The 22,953-nt window shown below is 36.3% G+C and overlaps 1 protein-coding gene across 2 annotated transcripts; it reads right to left on the bottom strand.

The window, feature by feature from the left end:
- Positions 1-2,131: 2,131 nt before the first annotated feature.
- Positions 2,132-22,916, bottom strand: Ppwd1 (peptidylprolyl isomerase domain and WD repeat containing 1). 2 transcript variants are annotated; one of them, XM_057789416.1, is made up of 11 exons: positions 22,716-22,916; positions 19,456-19,558; positions 17,212-17,312; positions 16,949-17,069; positions 14,487-14,934; positions 12,696-12,886; positions 8,842-9,031; positions 5,672-5,853; positions 4,000-4,081; positions 3,115-3,297; positions 2,132-2,632 (listed from the first exon to the last, which is right to left on the bottom strand). In XM_057789416.1, the coding sequence occupies exons 1-11, from the start codon at positions 22,909-22,911 to the stop codon at positions 2,489-2,491; spliced, it is 1,941 nt and encodes a 646-aa protein (XP_057645399.1). In that variant the 5' UTR covers positions 22,912-22,916; the 3' UTR covers positions 2,132-2,488. The 2 variants fall into 2 exon arrangements, with proteins under 2 accessions (XP_057645399.1, XP_057645400.1); XM_057789417.1 differs by lacking the exon at positions 22,716-22,916 and having other exon boundaries at positions 16,949-16,971; positions 17,287-17,312; positions 19,456-19,507.
- Between the last annotated feature and the right edge of the window lie 37 nt (positions 22,917-22,953).

Raw genomic sequence — 22,953 nt, 5'->3', positions numbered from 1 at the left:
AATGATTTATAGCCAATAGAAGACATTATTTGTACTTACGTATATGATCAGTATAGAAAGCAATAAAATGTTTAATTTATAAGGAGTTGTTATTACAAAAACTGCTTAATAAATTATGCATCTAGCATCATTGATAGTAAATTTCTTAAGAAGTCTTTTATTTGGACTGGGCATAGCTCAATAATAGAAACATTTGTCTAACATGTATGAAATCCTGTGTTTAATCCCTAACACTGCAAAAAAGAACTTCATTATTTGTGCTATGCCTAAAAGAAACAAAAACGAAAAGGAGTGGAGAATGGCTTAACCTATCACATTTGAGATAGGATTTATTTGCTAATGCAAAGGTTTAGAGATGTTATTCTATATTCAGGTCACATTTAAACAAAAGGTACAAGAAACTTTTGGAGGGAAAGCTAAATTTTTGCAGTAAACAAAAGTGAAAACTTTTTGATTAAATTTAGTCGTATTTCACAGGAACCATTTACATAGCCACATAATGGTCATTACAGTGGCTTGGTGAGCTTGAGATGCAGCTCAGCTTATCTGTTTTTGGATTGACTTTAACAAAACCTGAGATTTCATTCCCATCACCACCAAGAAAGGAGCAGAGGATGGGCTTGAAAAGTTTGCCTAAATCTTAAAAAAATAGTATTTATTTAATGCTTATATAACATTGGAAAAGTCCTCATTTTACAAATTGGTACCAGGGAAGACTGATGTGCACATGTATTCTTCCAAAAGAGAAAACAGACTAAATGTGAGATTGTGCATTAATAATATTTCAAGGTCAGCAGTGTGGCTCAGTTGGTAGAATACATGGTAATATGCATAAGGCCCTGGGTTCCAGCTCCATAAGTACTGCATAAACTGGGCATTATGGTATGTGTCTGTGATCCTAGCACTTGGGAGGGATCACTAGCTACATAGAGACTTTGAGACTAGTCTGAGATACATGAGACCCTATTTCAAATAAAATGATATGAAACCAATTCATTGGTTGCATATTATGATTCTTCAATTAAAGCAAAATACTTGAATGTTTGAGGAATGAGGCATTATTACCACTTGATAGCAGTATTACCAAAATTTTACTTTTAGGATGAGTGTAATACTTGTAAATAAATGTAACAAAGTCCTTAATGGAGTAAGCTCAAATTCTTTTTAAAATTCTTTTTGTGCCGGGCGGTGGTGGCGCACGCCTTTAATCCCAGCACTCGGGAGGCAGAGGCAGGTGAATCTCTGTGAGTTCGAGACCAGCCTGGTCTACAAGAGCTAGTTCCAGGACAGGCTCCAAAGCCACAGAGAAACCCTGTCTCGAAGAAAAAAAAAAATTCTTTTTGCGGGAGGAGGGTTACGAGACAGTCAGTGTATCTGGGTATCCTGCTCTGTCCTGGAACTCATCTGTAGACTATGCTGGCGTATAACTCAGAGATGTGCCTGCCTCTGCCTCCTGAGCACTGGGATCAAAGGTGTGCGCCACCACTGCCTGACCAAAATTTATCTTTTTGTTTCACTTTTTTGGAAGGGGTAGGGGTGGTTGAGGCAGAATTTCTCTGTGAAGCACTGGCTGTCCTGTAACTCCCTCCGTAGACCAGGTTGGCCTGGAACTCACAGAGATCTGCCTGCCACTGCCTCCCAAGTGCTGAGATTAGAAGAGGCCTGCACCACCACCACCACCACCACCTTGCTTCACAGTTTTAAGGCACAATTAGACATACTTTTTCATCTTGCAGGTTGCTCCTTAGGCAGCTCTACTGAGATGTCCCTTTTTTAAGTTTCTGAAGAGGCTGTCTGGAAGACAGAATCTGTTAGCAGTTAAAGGGAGTTGAAGAATATTATCAATGAAGACTTTAGACTCGTTGTACTGTTAGAATTTGTTTCCAGGCATTATGTAGTCTAGGCTGGCCTTTACCTTCATATCACATGTGCTAGGTGGGATGACAGACACATCCCACCACACCTATTAATAGATTCTACTGTAGGATACTAACTTTTATTCTTGATGGTTACTGAATTAAAATGTAACTCATTAGAAAAAAAAATACTTAGCTACATTAGGAAAAGCAAATGAAAACAGAACATTCATTAAAAATAAGAATTCAAGTGGTCAATTTATTTGATACTTCAATTTAAAGGATATTTTATAAGGAATAAATATAATGTCTTTTGATCTTTTTCTTTAAGGATCACTAAGCCTATAAGAGCATGTTTTTGAAATTGAGGAAATATATACCAACCCATTATTTAATACTGAATTTGAATCAGAAGAGTACTTGCCTATAAGAAGTGTTATTTGCCTGAATTTAGTGCATTTCAGTTTGTCACCCCTTAAGATCAGAACTAGTCCAAGAAAAATCAAAGGCAGTTTTTAAAAATGACCTTTAACTAAAAATACAAAAATACAGTTTTATCTTTTAAAACATGATTTCCATATTCACCAAGTATTAAATTTCCAAATGTGAAACAGTCTTGTGTTAAGTCCCTTTTATTTGACAGTGATATTGATGATGCTGACATCCTCATAAGGCTTATCTGTTTTTGGATTGACTTTAACATTGGAAATCCTCTGCACAACCTCCATTCCTTTAGTCACTCGTCCAAACACAGTGTGCTTATTATCAAGCCAGGGCTGTATTGGAAAAACAAAACCAAAAAAATTTGGTAAATTTAACAAATTTATTAAATCAAATTTAGGATAATTAAGCAAAATTTAAATTTTACTTTATTATATATTTAAAATGAAGTTTAATGCTTTCTTAATAATGAGTATTCAGCTTTTAAAAGTTTTCCCTAGTTTATATGGAAGTAATAAAAATTCAAAGGATGAGGAAACTGGCCAAGAAAGGTAAAATAATTTGCTTTAGGGTACATAAAATTAGTCGTGGCAGAGCAGAGACTGAAACTCGAGTATCCTGAACATAGAAATTGTATTTCCTACTAGACAGAAATAGTGTTTTCTAAACTCATTTGTTATATTGTTTAAATTTTCATTTTCTATTTTCTAACTGGAAAGATTTAATAGTACAGAGAACAGAATAATGCAGATTCCCTACTATATTCATATTCTCAGATTATTAACCATGAACTTATCATTTATAGATAAGTACTCACTGTCGGTACTACTGTTATAAAAAACTGGGATCCATTAGTATTTGATCCAGCATTGGCCATGCTTAGTGTGTACGGTCTGTCATGTCGTAATGTTGAGTGAAATTCATCTTCAAACTCTCCTCCCCATATGCTTTCTCCTCCCATACCAGTACCTGTTGGATCTCCTGTCTGAATCATGAAGCCCTGTTAACAGAAAATATAAAATTAATACCTTGACTTTTTTATATGTAATCTGTGTGTGTATGTGCAGTTTTGTATCTCTCTGTTAAGAGTGCTTTGTATTCAGTAAAACTGTCAACTTCCTTGAATTATATCATGGTTACATTAACCCCATACTAAGTTTGGAAGTTTGGATGTTAGATTTCCATTGCTGAGTCACTACTTATTCAATGACTAAAATAAAAATGCAAATGTCTTATATTGCATTATTTTTCCTGATAGTCCAGAATGTTTTAGTGTCTTGTGTCTTATATAATCGTCATCTGTTCCTCTTTCCTTTCTGTAAGCTCACTGGCTTTCCTAGAATGCTGCACAAAAAAAAAAAAAAAAAAAAAAAATCTGGGACCAAGCTCACTCCTCCTCAGAGTCTTAGAGGTCCATCTCATTACAGCTCTCCTATTTCCCAGACCTCTGCCTTATCTAGCCACTAGACTAATATGCATCCCTTGGTGCATTCTTTTACCCTTTCTTTAGCTGCTGACAAAGTACTGGAGTATTGTTTCTAAAAAGGGAGTCATGCCTTTTCCTTGACTAAACGTTCATGATCACCCAATGCTGTCTTACCTTGTAGTAGAGTGTATGTGTTCAAGAGGATTTGAGAGACTTAAACTCTTGTTGTACAGGAGCATATTTTTCTTTAAATCACATGAAATTTGTATAACTTACCTTAATGATACGGTGAAATGTGTGCCCATTGTAATAACCATTTCTGCTATGAACACAAAAGTTTTCCACTGTCTTGGGACACCTATTGTATAAAAAATATGAAATTATTCAGAGTATTTTAAGATAATGTTTGAATAGCCATTTTCTAATGTTCTCAAGTTCTTCTAAACATGCCAGAAGGACAGTCTTTGTCATAATGTGATCTCACTGAGAAATGGCAGTGGAAGGGCAGGTAAGCAGTAGTGTTCTTCTATCATTACATGCTTACTCATTAGTATTTGAATTTGAAGATAGTGGTACTTCAGAGCTATTTAGCAGTTTAAAAACCCAAAGACAGCAGCACCTTAAATTACATACATAAAGTTGGGTGGTGGTGGCACATGCTTTTAATCCCAATACTCAGAAGGCAGAAACAGGTGGATCTTAGTGAGTTTGAGGCCAGCCTGGTCTACAAAGTGACCAGTAGAGCCAGAACTATTCTCATTCTCTCTCTCTCTCTCTCTCTCTCTCTCTCTCTCTCTCTCTCTCTCTCTCTCTCTCTCTCTCTCTCACACACACACACACACGATACATGCACGCATGCATGGTTATGTTTATTTTGGGGGAAAGTAATTTTCTTCTAAAAACAGTGTTATAGTTCAATGATTTCTAGACTTATTCAAAGAAATAGCATCTTCTGAATTTATTCAACTTTAAGTGACAATCACTCAATAAGAATATGAAATTTTTAGCTAGGCAGTAGTGATGCACGCCTTTAATCACAACACTCAGGAGGCAGAGGCAGGTGGATCTCTGTGAGCTTGAGATCAATCTGGCCTACAAAGCTAGTTCCAGGACAGCCAGGGCTACACAAAGAAAGAAGCACTGCTTCAAAAGACAAAACAAAAAAAGGAATATGATTTTTTTTAGTTGTTTCTAATCTCATAAAATTATTTTTCAAAATACCTCTGAGAGCTGAGAATAGAAGGAGGAATCAGGAGAATCTTGGCCTCAAGTACTCACGCAGCAGATTCAAAGAGGCACATGCACCAAGTGGTTGAAAAAGGACTGTGTAAGAATCTGTAACTGTCTAGTTCTTTGCTTGGTACCAAGTTGTTATATCCAAAATAAATACTTTTGAATGAAAACATAAAAGATATCATCTCTTTTAGTTAGATCAAGGTATTAATAATCTATTTTATAAATATTTTAACTGTTCAGGATATTTTTCAACTGTAAAAAGAATTTAAAGTCCTTATGATTTTCATTAGAATTCACTTTTAAAATTGTAATAGGTGACTAACAAATTCCAGAAGACAAAAATTACTATCTTTACCTAAAGGATTTGCTTTGGGAGGAGAGTTGTCTATAAAAAAGCCAATAAGACCTATTTGGATGTGCGATTACTGGTAACATTTGTGCATCTTTACAGTTTACCTCCAGCATCCTTTTTGTATGGTCCTGGAGACTGAACAAGAAGTTTATGCGTGTTAGGGAACTGTCCTATCACTGGCAGCACATTCATAGCCAGTGTATTTTGTTCTCATAATAGGCCTACATTAAAATCGATAGAAGAACTTATATATCAGAAAACTAAGGAGTAGATGTTTTATACAAAATTATTCAAAATCAAAGTAACAATTTTAAGTTGCAGTCCAAATACACACATTGACATTGGCATTTGTGTACGTACTCAAGAGGAAAAAGTTTGATGTGAATGTCTCCCATGCTTGTGTGGACAATGGCACTATCTGAAACTCGTTTTGGTCCTTCAGCTTGAGTAGCTGCCATGACTTCTTCTTTAGAAGGCTTCTCATTAAAAACATCTCGGTCAGAATCTGCACTTTTTGTATCTTCTGGTTCTCTTTTGGTAAACTCAATAAAGAAAATGTGAATGGTTGAATTAGAAACTTATCTGGTAAAAATTTATAAATAAAATTTACTTTTAAAGGAAAATAAGAATTTACAACAGACCTGGATTAACCTCAGAAACTAGGATTGTCAAACAGAGCTATGGGCTAGAGAGAAGAATGGTAGGATACTGCTTATATAAAAGAGGAAAAGGTGAAAAACAGGGAAGGGAGCTTTATCCTGGGGAGAGGAAAAGAGGTCAATACCAAAGGTGACGGATAAAATAACAATTAGGATGTTTGAGGAGGCAATAAGGGACCATTTTTTTATTCACCTAAAAATTATATATAATACATACATGTATATGTATATACATAGAGAGGTTAAAAGAAGTTATGCCATTTGGGTAGACAATGCTACCCTTAATAATCATAAAACTAACAAAAAACTCCAGTATCAGATGTGAGGAACTCCCTTTTTAAGTTCTTGGTCATTTGAGTTCAAGAAACCATCAAAACAATATATGCTACTGCCATTGCTGATGGTTGCCTCCCAAAGGTTGAAGGTAGGTTCCTATTGGTGAAGGCTTCATGCATGTTGGACACAGGACTGAGGATCTGAGCTGGGTCTGACCTGAAAGCCTCTACCCTAAGGATGAGCTTTCATAGAATCTGAAGCAGGGAAGTAACAATAGTCTTACCCAGCTATGACACTTAGGATCTACAATAGTATGAGATATCCCATACAACAGTATGAGATATGAGATATCCCCAAGGGTATAATAGTGGCACTCATATCTTGGAAGTAACCAACAACTATCTAATTCTGGTACTAGAAACACAACTTTTGGGATAGGAGGTCATGGATCTTACAGGAGAACCACAGACCATCACTTCACTAAATCAGCGTAATTTCTAATTGCACTCTAAATACCTATCCTTATATCTACAAATAAGTGTAGCTGTCATTCTTTATCAAAGAATCTTCTCTTTGCAACAGATGGAAACCATTACAGAACACACAACTAGTCAAAATGCAGATAGCAACTGATTATGTAGTGTCCAGTTCCAACCACATCCTCCATGGCTGCTTTCAATGTGTAACTTCCAGTACAGGGGAGCCTACAGAAACCAAAGATTTGAATGGTTGCCAAGGTTGAAGATAGGCAGGCTTTTAGGGTAATGAATAAGGGGATTTTCTAATTTTAGAGTAACAAAATTTTCTAGTATTAGACTTGAGCAGTTATTCATAACACCTTGGATACATCTATAACACAACTCCTCTAAGGCTCCGGGAACATCATAGAAGAGGGGGCAGAGGGCACAAAGATTTTAAGACCCAGAGGACCAAGAAATCTATAAGACTGTTTCCCAGAAATGATAGGGAAATGTCACTCATGATCCCTTTGACAGTATGGGTACCTAAACAAGACCTAAATAAGTTCAATATCAATAGACATGCTAACATAGAATGGTAAAGTCTATGGTCCCCACCTTAAAGAACTGCCGGCATCTAAGGAATATTGAGAGCAGGAGAAATAGTTTTCCCCAGGGATGAATCCTTTAATTGCTTATCCAGTATCAATTAGCTCTGAAATCATATATGTGCAAGTAACACTAAAAGGACTGAACAACCTATATATTTATGTATTTACATAAAAACATCCACCTGCTTCTGTCTCCTGAGTGATGGGATTAAAGACATGAACTGCCACAGCAAATGATTGGAGTTTATTATGTCAAGAATTTGTCTCTGATAATTTTAACTTTATAGATAAAAACAAGATCAGCTATTTTTATTTAGTATAAGTTAATGAGTTTTTAGCTACGAGTCAGAGGGTGTAAGAAAAAATTCTCACACTAAAGAATTTATGTATGTTAGGTTAAAAGCTTGGTTGGGGTAGGTACGGACATTGCTATTTCTTACATTTATCAACTGTGTTAACTTGAACCCATCACAAATGCTCACAATTTGTATAGACATCAGTGGATGAATGTGAAACTACAGCACTCCATATTTATTGATTTTAAGTCATCTGGAGGAAGAGAGCAGTGTCAAAGATACACCTCTTCCCCGAGCTTACAGATTATTAATTTATACTTCCAAAGCACATTGCATATGACGAGAGAAGCACAGGTAGACCATTAGCAGGTGCATATAACTCAGTACTGATGTGAACAGATTTCAAGCTCAGCCTTGAAGTAGAAGTTGGAAGAAAACATGTGAGTGGAAGAAATAATAAATAAAAAGTTAAAAATAATAGAATAAATTTGATCTTGTCAGTGTAGTAAATAAAAAGGAAGAAGGCTAAAGCCACAAAAGAGATAAAAGTCAGTTATAGACAATGAAGGAATCATGCTTAGACCTTAGGAAGCTGTTTGCACTTGTAAAGGATACAATGTGTCAGAGTAGAGGTCTTTGTACTTTACACCCTTTGCCTGGGTAATATTACTATTCATAAATAGCTTCAAAGATTGATTTTAGCCCATTCTCAGTATTCCTCTTCCAGTGCTAGGTAAGAAATAATCATTGAGTAACAACCCCAACAAGAGGCACTTTAGTTCTCCATGGGAGGAGAAGATTCTTCAGAATATATCGCTTCAATATAGCACTGTTACAGTGAACAAAAAGTCAAGGAAATACAGTTAGAGAAAGAAATTGTGTGTGTTCTGGGAAATATATTATGTTCAAGTGAAAAGTTGAAAAACAAAAAATATTTAAAAACCCACAGTAAAAACTGTTGTAAATACAATTATGAACATAATTATTAGTTTCCTATTGCCTTAGCACAAATAGTGATAGAAGCCAGATGGGAAAAATTTTAAACATAATGGGAAAGAATACAGAAATACTTAAATATTAATTCTTAGTTTAAAATTCTACAATATTGTTGTAGGTTGATGTTTTAGGTGTTTGGAAAATTTGCTACTGTTGCCAACATGTTTCAAGAAAAACTCCCAGCAAGGCTGAAAAAACACTAATGTAATTGCCATCACTTAGACTATCACATACCATATAAAATCGATTCTTTTTGAAAGATGTACAGACTATTGTTGGGTCAGCTTGAACATTCTGAAGAACGGGGTTTTCAGAGGCTTTCATTTCTATAGTTGTTGCAGCTCGGTGCTTTTTTGCTATTCCCTGAAACAAAGCCAGTTGCATCACTCTAATATTTTCTTGCTTGCCTAAGATCCGCACACACCTGGAAAAATAAAATATTTAATATAATACAATTGTCAGAATTAGGCTGAGAAGACAGCTTAGTGAATAAACTGATTTGCATGCCTGAGGACTGGAATTGGAACTTCAGTACCTATATAAAAACCAGGTAGACCAACCATAGTCCCGTGCTTTTGACAGGATCCACAGGACAAACTGACTAGCTAAACTAGGCAAATCGGTAAGCTCTGGCTTCCTTCAGTGATTTACTTGACATTAACCTCTGACTTCCACCTGTATACATGTGCAGACACACCTGTACAAATACATATACACTATGCAAACATGCAGAAAAAAACAGAATTTCAGTCATGACAGCTTGACATATGAAAATTAGAAATCAACTATCTTGGATCAGAGATTAGGTTCATTGTTATAATGGCACTTCATATGGAGCCTGACAACTTGAGTTCCATCCCCAAGATCCGCATGGAGGAATGAGGAAACTGGGTTCTTGAGTTTCGAATATAAACAATGGTATGTGCCCTCTCCCCAATAATAAATAAATACATGTAAAAAAACTTAGATCAACTATCTGTTTTCTATAGCCAAATAACTAATGAAAGGTATTTTAATATATCTCTCTACTTTCCCATCCTCAAAATATTTTAAATTGGTAGATATTATTAGGTTAAAAAAATTCAGTTATCAAGGAAACAAAAAGCAACAGACTGGAAGAAAATATTTATAAAAGCTGCACCTGATTAAAAACTGTTGTATTTCCTATATAAAGAATTCTTGAAATTCAAGCAACCAACCAAGTTAAAATTGCTTCAAAGACCTTCGCAAATACCTCACTAAAGATATACAGATGGCAAATAAGTATATAAAAGATGTTTTACATCATATGTCACATGGAAACACAAACAAGATACTACAGCACATTAGAAGAGCCTATACCCAGGACACTGATGGATACCAAATGTTTGGAGCAACAAGAATTCTTTTTTTCAAGACCGGGTTTCGCTGTAGCTTTGGAGCCTGCCCTGGAACTAGGTCTTGTAGACCAGGCTGGCCTCGAACTCACAGAGATCTGCCTGCCTCTGCCTCCCCAGGCTGGGATTAAAGATGTGTGCCAACACTGCCCGGCACAAAGAGAATTCTTATTGTTGGTGGGAATGCAAAGGAGGCACTTTGGAAAACAATCTGATGGCTTCATATATATATATATATATATACTGTTATCATATGATCCAGCAATTCAATTCAGCTCCTTGGTATTTGTCCAAAGTAGTTGAAAACTTACACACACACATGTAAATAAAGAGTAACATTACTTGCTATAATGCTACAACTTGGAAGCACCAAAATGTTCTTAAATAGCTCGCCAAATAGATAAGTTATTTATAAAAAATGAGCTATCAAGGTATAAAAAGATGTAGATGAATTTCTTCTGTTATTAACTGAAAGAAGTCAATATAAAAGGCTACAAATTGAATGATTAGCATTACATGATAATCTGGAAGCAGCAAAACCAAGAGACAAGAAAACCAGTAGTAAGCTGAGCATGGTTGCTCCTGCCTGTAATTAATCCTAGTACTCAGGATGAGGCAGAAGGAATGTCTTGAGTTCAAGGCAGTTGGAGGGGGCTGCTTGTTTGTCCTGGCTGCCCAAAACCAAAAAAATAAAATAAAATAAAAATCATACAGAAGCCATATTATTTAAATCACTGCTTGGCCCATTAGCTCTAGCTTCTTATTGGCTAACTCTTACATATTAATTTAACCCACTTCCATTAATCCATGTATCACCATGTGGCTGTGGCTTACTGGTAGGCTTAAAGTTCTGGTGTCCCTCTCTGCTGGGGATACATGGCTCCTCTCTGACCCTGCCTCCTTTCTCCCAGCATTCAGTTTAGTTTTCCCTGCCTAGCTCTTTCTACCCTATCAGGCCAAGCCACTTTCTTTATTATTAACCAATAAAAGCAACACATAGACAGAAGGACCTCCCACACCACAAGGCCATCTTTGGCTATTCAATTCCCATATAGAGCAACAGTTTTTAAGACCCTGTCTTGAAAAAAGAAAGGTTACTTGTAGTAGTTAGTAGTCATTCCAGAAGTTAGAGTAATGGATAGGTGAAACAGGATTTTAAGGCAGTGAAAAGATGCTGACTGTAATATAGTGATGGGCACTTGGCCCTTTACATTTGTCCAAACAGAATGTACAGTACCAACAGCAATATTAATATAAACAATGGGTAAGTATTAGGTGATAATGATGTATCAACGTATGTTTATCACCTGACAAATGTACTGCTTTGACAGGAGCTGTAAGAGGGCAGAGAATACATGGGAAAACAATACCTTCTTAATTTTGTTGTGAGCCAACAACTGCTTTAAACATTCTATTAAAGAGAAAACACACCTGAGGGCTGGGAAACTGGTTTAGTGGGTACAAGGACCTGAGTTTAGATCCCTAGCACCCACAGCCATGAAGCAAAAATCCATAACCCTGCTTGGGGGAGGGAAAAGGCAGAGGCAGAAGCAGAAAGATCTTTGGAGCTCACTGGCTAGCCAGTCTAGCCCAATAGGTAAACTTCAGGTACAGCAAGAGACACTGTCTCAAAATAAAGTGGAAAGTAATAAAAACAGTTAACATTGACCTCTAGTGTGCATATACACACACACATACACGCACACACACTCTTTCTCTCTCACACAAATAAAGCAAAGACAAACCACTCATTAATTCCCCTGTACTCATAGGCTATGTATCTTAGATCCAAACTTCAGACTAAAAATATTTTAAATTGTTTATATTGAACATGTATACTGTTTTTCCCTTGTCATTATTCTATAACAATATGGTACAATATGTATTTACATAACATTTATACCAGGAATTATGAGTAATCTACATATAGTTAAAATATAAGAGTATATGGATATTACATGAGGGACTGGCTACTTGATTGAGTATCCTTAGAGTTTGGAATCCACAGGGTATCCTGGTCCAACCCCAGATACCAATGGTTGAGTGTACAGTTTTAACTTATTCCTGTTATTAAAACCTTTTACAAGTTTTTAATGATTTTATATTACCAAGAATTACAAGATAAATCTATTTATACATAGGAATGTATAGCACAAGAATTTTATCAAAATATTTCCAAAGTTCTTTTCTTTATATTCAGTCATAGTATCTGATTGTAGATATTCTCTACTAACACCAAATGTGCTATTTGCACAAAAGAGTTACTGTGGTTTTATGCATTTTAGCTCTGTCTTTATGTCTAGCATGTGATGCTGAATTCTGTGGTTAAAGTATTTGGTAACATTTAATACAAGTCTGGTTGATTTAAATCAATAAGCAAAACACAGACTGAAACTTGTTAAAAAGAGAAAAAAATAAAAGCCCCCCCAAAAAATCATCCCCCAAAACCCCCAAAAAACAAAAACCCAAAACCCTGAAACTATGCATATCTTCTTTCTATTTCTTTTACAAATATGAGTGGAAACTTTTTACATAAGATTATAAACAACTGAGAGACCACAGAAAAATCCAGTCAAAACATTTGGTTAAGTTTAGGCATTTGGGACCTTTCCACTTTCTCTGGAACAAACAAAACTCTCATTGTTTCCCTGATGGAGGACATGGTTGCCTATAACTGCATTAAAAATATATATAAATCATGTTAAAGCTTACCGATTTGTTTCTACATTTATAACTTTAATGCCCAGCATTGTTCCATATAGCACGAAGTGTCCGGTTTCATCAAAAACAATATTAATTAATCTTACAGCATCCACCTTTTCCAACTCACGTTCTACAGCCATTCGTCGGCCAAATTCCATGTCTGGTAGCTGTTGCCTCATCTGCTGCAGTTCAGTAAACATCTAGGAAATAAGCTATGCATTAACAAAATAACTACATACATATATACTGAACATACATACATAAATTAAAACAGTGAGCACTGAATAAAACACAACACGTTGAGAATCGTTGAGATTTTGTATATTCATGTAATTTAAGAAGCATTCTAAACCCTATAAGCAGGAAATTAAAGAAGACATTGGCAAGTCTAGTCACAAATAGTTCAAGGCCAACATGGTTGTTCTCAGCTGAAGGCTGAGGCAGGAACACTGTGAGCTCTAGGCCAGCCTGGGCTACACACTGAATGTCAGGCCAGCCAAGCCCACAGTATGAGATCAAGTCTCAAACAAAACAACACAGAAATAACAAATATGTATTTCAAAGGCATGAAGCTTACTTGTAGACTAAGTGCTTAAGGTCCTGGGTTTGATCCCAATACTATAATAATGGTATTTGATTTTCTAACTTAAGAAAAAAATACACTAAACCAGTTGATTTATACAACTAATACTTTCTTTACAGAAATAAACCTGCCTTTAAGAAGCCTCAGAGTAGCATTTTCAATGAAATATAATGCAAGTTGTGTAAGTCACTTAAAATTTTAGTAGGTACATTATACAAAATAAAAAGCAGATGCAAGTTAATTTATTCAATCTAATATAACAAAATATTAACATTTCTATAACAGTTGGTAAAACTGAGAAAAATTTGATATTAGTGCTTTGGAATCTAATTTGTATAGAAGTTTGGTGTATCTATTTGGTCTAGATACATTAAGGAGTCAAGTCACATGGTAGCTGGACCTGTTAGTCTACACCTGTTGTCCCAGCATTTGGGAAGATGAGGCAGGAGAATTGCCAGGGCTACATAAGACATTCCAGGCAAGCATAGATGACATGTGAATCCCCATCCCCTCAGTCCCCTGTAACAGAGTCAGTGAGTCACATGAAAAGTAGCTATTTATGTCAAGCAATGCAGCTGCACATAGCCTGTGAATCCTGTATAAGAATTATGAAAAGAACATATGGCAAATACTAAATTTTGTTGAATATCTGTGAATTCATTTCTGTGAATGTGTGTCTATGTGAATGTACACGTGCATGTGGGCGCCTGCAGGGGCCAGAAGACAATGTAAGATCTGGAGCTGGAGCTCACAGGTAGTTGTGAGCTGTCTGACATGGGTCTTGTGCAAGAACAGCAAAGCACTCTTGACCACCAAGCAATCTCTCCAGTCCCTGTTGAGTGACTCTTACTGTCTTGCTATATCGATTATGACATCAGAAACTATATAAGTTATTGTGATACTACTTTCTATTCACACACTTATACTTGTTTTGTGTTGCAAGTAGTTAGTTTGGCATATTTCTTCTGCCAACTTCTCATTCTGAATCTCAACGTTCGTCACAGCCTTACTCACCTTTTGTCACATCAGTGCTGTCACCTCAACAAACGTTAAGGACAGCAATGAAGAAATATCACATAATATAGGAAGAGCATCAACCCAAGAGTACAAACAAAAGAGAAAATAATCATCACATGTCTAGATAGAAAAATATCTTTATGAAATAGCAAACACATAAAATTTATTAGAAAAGTAAAATCTGATTCAATGGCACTTACACTTAATGATTCATCAAAGACTCTCATGAGTTTTCCGGTTAAAAACCTAAAAATTCTAACTTTTCTATCTGATCCAATGGTTGCTATTTTCTTTCCATCAGGTGAAAAGCATATGCTGGTTGGATAAGCCTTACACTTGGCAAATTCATATAAATCTGTGTCAGTTTTATACTCCCAGTTCACATTTTTAGGGAATTTGTATTCATGAGGAGGTCCAGTCCAGTACTCGATCATTCCAGATTTGTCTGAAGATACTACTGCTTTATAAACAGGGTTTAGTCTTATTTGAGTAAGAGGCGATACATGGAGTTTGTCAAAAATATGAAGTGGCTGATTATCTCCTCGACCATCATAAATGAAAATTTTTCCTGTACTCTTCTCAGAAGCAGCAACTGAAGATATGGCATCTCCTGGGCAATATATCCACTCACATTGTCCAGGAAAATAGCTAAAGCAGTTAAAAATTGAGGAGGAGAGAAAGAAAGGTCAATACAACAAGCACTCCTCCCTAGCCTGTTACTAAAATCAAAATGTCCTTGCCAACCATTTAGGCAGTTTGGGATTCTTTGCTTAAGTGTAGAAGATAGGCAGGAACTACTCAGAATAGCTACTCAGTTTCTTTTTACTGTTTTTCTAACAGTGCTAGGAATCTAATCCAGGGCCTTCTGCATGTTAAGTGCCCTACCTTTAACTATACCTGTCCTTAATTTTCTCTTTAATGTCATCAGTGTAACGTTAATAATGTATGATGATACCAATCCACAAGAAGAGAACTGCGTATTTATTTCTGTTGGGGACATAGGGAAACTTAGTCATATCTGAGCCTTAAGGTGTTCTCAGGCACTGGGTATCTGTAAAACAGTTTATGTGTAATTTTTTTCCCAATGGGATTATATTAAATCCATTCTTGAAACATTTACAATAAAAATATTTCGGTTCTGATATTGTTCAAAAGAAACTAATGTCCTATCTTGATATTAAAACTGTATGTAAGCATTGGACATGTTATATGATGAACAATGTGCAAAAGAATTTGATGCATTTAATCTACATACCAAACTTTAATATGTGCTGCAAAGTAGTCACTTTAAAAGTTACACTGTTATACCAACCATCATGGTGTTGAGGGTAAAAACCTTTTTTGAATTCTTTATTTAGAGTTTCTATCAGTTCTTGAAATAGACTTTGAGTATTCTCAAAGAGCTAATGTTCAAATATTTTTTATTTTTTAAAATAGCAAATGTCTGGGGAAACAAACTGGGGAATAAAAGAGAAGATCAAATTAGGTAATGGCATTTGTAACAAAAAATAAATAAAAGAAATCTAACCAAATAAAGTAACACCGGTTTTCTTTTGTGGTTCATAAAATCTGATTTCAAAAGAAACTCCAAAATTTAGATTTGAATTATAGACATAATACAGTCTATGGTAGAACTTTTTGGATGGTATTTGGAGTCAATTACATTTAAAAGAGATCATAAGGGTGGGGTCTTCAACTGATAGGTCCATGGCCTTCTCGGAGGAAACTGAAGTATCCTGCCCCACCTCCTATCTTCTTTAACCAAGTGAGGAAACAGTAAGAAGCCAGGAAGAGAGCCCTCAAAGAAATGAAACTGCTGGCAATGAACCTTGGGTTTCCAACACTCTAGAGCTGTGTGGGGGTGGAGGGTGGGAGGTAGGGAGCTTGTTTTTTAAGTTACTTTACTTAAGACCTTTTGTTATGTCATTCAAACAAAGCAAGTTCCCAAACACTGTGATAATGGTATGATTTTTTTTTTAAAGATTTATTTATTTATTATGTATACAGTGTTCTGTCTGCATGTATTCCTGCAGGCCAGAAGAGGGCGCCAGATCTCATTACAGGTGGTTGTGAGCCACCATGTGGTTGCTGGGAATTGAACTCAGGACCTCTGGAAGAGCAGTCAGTACTCTTAACCGCTGAGCCATCTCTCCAGCCCCAATGGTATGATTTTTTAAGCTGACATTATTTAGGTGTATGTTTTTTCAGTATGTTATCTTTTTAAAAAGTCATGCTAAACATGAAGCACCAATCTCAATACAGTGCTATCCAATCACATAGCCTACACATCAGTATCGGTACACTCTGAAGTTTAAACCACCAGCAAATTATAACCATCTATGAACCATATAAAAACACAAGTTTATATCTTCAAAGTAAGTATAATATAGCAAGGAAGTTATTCTAACCATCTAGTTAGACATGATGAGTCTTCATCAATTTACTAAGTGGTACTTGCTGGATATGGTGACCCTGTATGACACTGTTTGAAAATCCGTGTTAATAAGTACCAGAGTAGAAGTCTCCAAAATCCCAAATAGTGAGATAATATATTCTGTTCAAAAATAATCTATGATATGGTGTTTTGTTTACAGTTATTTTTAACTAAGTTAAATATACACACACACACATATATAAAATATATACTTTATAGAAAACTTACCCAAGCTTCAGCATATTGATCATGTCAAAGTTCACTACATCAAATACCTTCATTGCTTTATCATCACCCACGGAACAGAACAATGCTCCCTCAGAGCTAACTGCAATACTCTCAATTATTCCTATTTTAAAAAATGAAATTAAAACATTGTAATAAATATAAACAAAATAAATGTGCATGACCCAAAGAAAAATATAATACTTTAAAGGAAATTTTAATTAGTACAGTTTAAACAGGAGCTACAAAAAAAGAGAAACTCTTACCAAGATGACTGCGAAAATGTTTAACAAATTCTATTCCTTCTTCTATTTTTTTCCAAAACTTAACATGTCCATCATGACTGGCAGTGATAATAAAATCTGTCCTGTATATATAAAAATTTTAAAGTTAATTTCTAAAACAGATCTCTGAGAAATTTCAAAGCAAACATTCACAAGCAGTAATTGACTATTTCAATAATAGACTTTTTTGCCTTTTTTTTTTTTTTTAAAAAAAGACAAGTTCTTACTACGTGGAACAAACTAACTTCAAACTATGTGTAATTCATACTAGTCTTGAATTTGTGACCCTTCTGCCTGCCTCTGCCTCTTAGTGTTGGTTTTATAGCTGCATCCCACCATGTCAGTTTAGGGTTTGCTGCTTTATCTCTGTTTTTAAACTCTCCTTTACACAGACCACTTCAGGAATAATAGCAACTAATAGTCATCCTAAGAAGTGAGTTCATAGTTAACTGAGGATTTAACATAAATTAATAAATAAATGGAAAGAAGAAAGAAGGAAAGGAGGGAAGGCAGGAGGGAGGGAGGAGGAGAGAGACAGGGGTGGGGGGGAGTCAGAATTAGAGTTAGTCCTGGTGCAGAACTGAATGAGGATTTAACATAATAGCTTGGCTTGGTGGTGTAAACCTGTAACCTTAGCCACGCAGGAGGCTGAGGCAGAAAGGCTGCCTAGGCCGTGGTGGTGGTGGTGCAAAGCCAGCTTGACAACTTACAAGGGAGACGCTGTCTCAAAACAAAAACATACAAAGAAATCTCTGTTGGAATCACTAGACTTACTTTCTTATTATTATATTACCCTAAAGGCAGCCTTTTAAAGAGAAGAGTTTATAGTTTTCAGAAGATTATAAAGACCCAAACTACTTTCACATATAGAAAAATTCCAATGTAATTTTTTTTCATCTTTTTCTTATTTGGTTAAGAATCAAAAATATTTTGAACAGAACATTTTTTTCCCACCATACAGATATAAAAACGGAATCCATTTGAGGAGCACAGTGTATATACATTAAGTATTTTACACATACTACTCAGACAGCTAATTTATTCACATTTCACTGCATCCATGGTGAATGACTTCAGATTCTCTCTCTCTCTCTCTCTCTCTCTCTCTCTCTCTCTCTCTCTCTCTCTCTCACACACACACACACACACACACACTTGGCAAAAACAAAAAAAACCTTTTTGCTAAACTCTATAGCTTTGGGATAAAAATCGAATTTGGTCAGAATTATCCTATTCTTAGAATATGAAGGAATGCAATCTGTTTTAAGAAATCAACAGTGGACTGTTCTAGTTTTTTTTTTGGACTGTTCATCTAGTTTTGATCACTGCCAATATCATTCAAGTCCCAATCACAGCTGATCCAAATTTCTACACAAGACTCTACCTACTTTTGACCTATTTGAAAGCATTCATCTGAGTATAGTCAAGATGTTCCTTTTAAAACTATAAACTTAGTATTACTCTTGCACATAGGTTCAAAATCCAAATAAGGGATAGAAATTTGGAATTTGTTTTATTTTTTCTTTAGCTTTTTCTGCCACTTAACCTTTGTACTCCACAGTTCTCTCACTTATAAAATGAAGATTTTATGACTTTTAAAACTGTTCTTAAGATAAATCAGGTAATTAATGAAATACATCCCAACAGTATCTAGACATAGAATGAGTTAAACACAAGAGGAACATTATTTCTACTATTATTACTCTTTGAGTCTTCCAATTCATACATTTTGAAGGTCCTCTGATAATTTTAGGAAGTCTGAGTTACCATCAGCTTCTCTATAAACACCAAAGAAGCTAAATTATTAATATTATATTATTACTCTTATCTGAATATACTATCTTCTTTAGGAAAGCTCTACTAATACTGGTTTATTCATTTTATATAAGAAAACATGCAGGGCTTTGTTAAATTACTACAGAACTTGCAGAATTAAATCTATAAAATTCCCAAATTACTTCTGTAAATCCACTCATAATTAAGCTTTAGATTTTTTTTTTCTTCTGAGAATGTATAATATGAGCTACGGAGAGATAGCTCAGTAAGACAGAGTACTGGCTGCTGGATTCACCTCCCAGCACCTACATGGCAGTTTACAAAGTTTACTGTAACTCCAGTTCATAGAGGTCAGACACACTCTTTTAGCTTCTGTAGGTACCAGGCACACACGTGACGCAGACATACGCAAACACTCATACACATAACATAAAAGGATGATACACTTACTTGGTGCATACCACATGCGTGATAACATCTCTGTGCATGTAACTGCGCTCATACATGGATGCACTGGGGAGATTATCAAGATAGACTCTTTCAAACTCTAGAACTGGGGGAGGGGGAAATTATATTTAATTAATGAAATTAACATGACTACTTAGAATTTTCTAAATTTTGTATTCTCTTCTAAATTTTCTTTCAATCAACAAATGGGATAAAAAAAATACATACAATATTTGTTATGTCAGCTGCACTAGTTTCTATGACAGGTTCTCAGGGATTATATACTGTTCCAAAGATTTTGTCTGTACCATTGTATGCCCTGTGTGTACATGTACCCAATGAGACCAGACGAGGGGACTGGATCCATTTGAACTAGAATTACAAGTGGTTTATAAGCTGTTTGATGTGGGTGCTGGGAATCAAACTCAGTCTGGAAGAGCAGCAAGTGCATCTAATGACTGAGCTATACCTCCACCTCCTGTTTCAATGGTTTTAACGGTTCTGGCTTAATAGGAAGGTTTAAAGACCTAAAGCTTTAGGAAAATATCCGTAACCATATAGATCTCAGTTATTGTTATTTTAACTAATAAGCTAATGGCTAGTTTTAAGATGTATATTTATTTTTAAGGCAAAAATTCTCTACTACATCATTGAAAAAGAACTGAAAAATGAAAACAAAATGAAATGCTTAGATGTTTAGAGCTGAGGAAATCCTAACACATCTAGTTGAGTGCTTCTCAGGCATTTTTCTAGAAGTACAACACCTGAAAAAATGGAAAATTGAGAAACACCAAAAAAAAAAATCATTTATTATGAGCCAGGATCAATTTTACTAGTACAATCTATTTAAAAAAGGTATTGTTTCTAAATAAGATGATCAACCATGTCTATATAAAGTTGGTAAATTAAACATGACAAACTGTTAGCTTCTTTTTTTTTTTTGTTTTTTTTTTTTTTGTTTTTCGAGACAGGGTTTCTCTGTGGTTTTGGAGCCTGTCCTGGAACTAGCTCTTGTAGACCAGGCTGGTCTCGAACTCACAGAGATCCGCCTGCCTCTGCCTCCCAAGTGCTGGGATTAAAGGCGTGCGCCACCACCGCCCAGCAACTGTTAGCTTCTTGTACTGTTATATAGCACACTCAAAATTATGTCTGTCAATCTATTTTCCATTAACTTTGTGAGTAACGGAATCCCCATTTTTATGGGTGCCTACTAACATTTGGTTAAATGGCCTTTCTCACAGTCTTCTGTAGTGACCGTATGAACTACATGATGGGAAAAGGAGCAAGTGTTTTGTGATGATGAGAAAATATTCTTTAAAAAGTTTCCTTTTCTTCCCTAGCTTGGAGCTAGATTATTAATGCTGGACCGAGGACGATGAAAATGAAGGCCATACACTTGTTATGTTCGGGCAAAGGGTGCCTACGATCTTGTGGAGCTTCCACACCAATCCTGGCTTGCTTATTTTGGTACTTTTTAAAACATAAAAGTAGTCTTCCACTGTTAGTTGGAGTTTTCTGTAATACATTTTATCCTATCTGTTCTAGATATCTTTTATTATTCATTAATGCCTTTGAATATGTTCAAGGGAACTTGGACATAAAGAAAACAAAGAAATTATTTTCCTTAAGAAATAGTTTAAGATGGGTGAGTCGGTCCCGAGAGTAAAGGTCCTTGCTCAAGTCTGGTGACATGAGTGCAGTCCTTGGAACCCACACAGAGGTAAAAGCAAAGAACCAACTCCACAAAGTTGTCCTCTGCTCTCCACTCTTGTGCTGTGGTATTTGTGTTCCCACCTCTCTGACCCCACCAACACATACAATAATAATAAATAAAAATTTAAATATAGCTTAATTTGGGGTCAGACAGAAGGCTCAGCAGTTAAGAGTACTGGCTGCTCTTCTATCTTCTATCCAGTTTCAGGATATCTGATGCCCTCTTCTGGACTCCTTGGGCACCAGACATCCACATGGTGTGTACATCCATGCAGGCAAACATTCATACACATGAAATAATAAAAAGGAATGGATTTTAGAAATAGCTTAATCTAATGAAGTGTCATACAACTGTATATCACTGTGAAAACATACGCGCAAAGTCCAATCTTAGCTCCATTTCTACAAGTTAAAAATTATTAAACATTCTAGATAACGTTTCACATTATTTTTGTAAAAAATCTTTTGTTTGTAGTTTCAGAGGTTTTTTTTTTTTCAAAAAAGCATTGGCTAAGGGTGAAGATTTTTTTTCTGTCAAAACTGTATTGTTTATAAGACACTTGCTTCCTCTGCCAGTATTTCAGTGCTTAATTTCTTTCTTCCTTCCTAGTCATCCCCATCTCCTCCATTTAAGTAGTACATGTAGTAATATTTAAGTGAAATAACAGCATAAATGCTATAAAATATTTATTAAATTTTTATACAAAGCACTGTACCAAGGGTTGGCGGAAAAAGTGTACGATCCATGTCCTTACATGTTTAGTCTAGTAGTGTTCAGAAAGTCCCAGTGCGTGCCACGAAGGTAAAGGCTGCTGTGGAAAACACCTAACAGGAGGACGGGTGACAATATCAGCAACCACTACACCTAAAACCTAGAAGGCTTCCTGTTAAAAAGCCAGCCTGGTGAAAGGAGTTACACCCCCACTCCCCACACCTAAAGCCTAGAAGGCTGTTAAAAAGCATGATTAAAGAAGCTCTTAACACACACACACACACACACACACACACACACCGCCGCCGCGCGACACATTCCTAAAAGTTCTTAGAAAAGGGTTTAAAACAGTAAAGTTTAATTTATCCCCTTTCCAGCACCCCCCCCAAAAAAAAACTTGTTATGGTGAAACACTTCTATTTTGTCTCGAATATGACTTCAAATCCAGCAACTTCCGTTAGGTTTGAAACCTCATTCGTAGACGAGTCAGGGTGAAGAATTTAAGATTTATGATTCTAAGAACCCGTGCTCCTTCCACAGGTGCTAATCAAAATTAAGAGTTCCAACTTTACGTGACAGCTACGAGGTCCATCAAAGCACCCAACACAAACAAACAGACCAGCACCAGTCGTAGCAGCAGGAACCAACAGGGTTTCAGAGTTTGAAAATTACGCTGTACCAAGACCAAATCCCCATTTGGGGAGGAAACGAGGTAAATAAAGCCCGTCCGTTCAAAGCCACGGACCCACTGTCCCACTCCCGCGCGTGCTGGAAAGCGACCCTCCCACACCGCCAGGCAGCCTTCCAGCTCCTTCTCGGGCGGGCTCTCCGCAGCTACCTTTCCTCTTCTTGGCCAGGGTCGCCTCCACCGGTAAAGGCCCAACCCAACGCTCTTCACTCTCATCCTCATTTTCTTCGCTCGCCGCCACCTCCACGGCCAGTTCTCGGTCGCCAAGTTCCGTCTTCTCTCGATCGTCTGGGTCCCGGCGCCGCCGCCTTCTCAGCTGAGCATCGCTGCCACTCTCGGCCGCCATGTTGTGTGCGGCGTCAGAAGAGACGCGACGGCCGAGCGAGCT

Source organism: Chionomys nivalis, chromosome 15, assembly GCF_950005125.1.
Source record: "Chionomys nivalis chromosome 15, mChiNiv1.1, whole genome shotgun sequence".
Taxonomy (NCBI): domain Eukaryota; kingdom Metazoa; phylum Chordata; class Mammalia; order Rodentia; family Cricetidae; genus Chionomys; species Chionomys nivalis.
Note: the sequence above shows the minus strand (reverse complement) of the source record. Positions and strands in the feature narration are given on the sequence as shown.

Coding starts and splice junctions, on each gene's coding strand:
- Ppwd1 (XM_057789416.1), bottom strand. CDS start 22,911: ATGGCGGCCGAGAGTGGCAGCGATGCTCAGCTGAGAAGGCGGCGGCGC. Junction 17,313..19,455: donor ACGCATGTGGTATGCACCAA/GTAAGTGTATCA, acceptor TTATATATACAG/GACAGATTTTATTATCACTG. Junction 5,854..8,841: donor AAAAGAATCGATTTTATATG/GTATGTGATAGT, acceptor TTCTTTATTGAG/TTTACCAAAAGAGAACCAGA.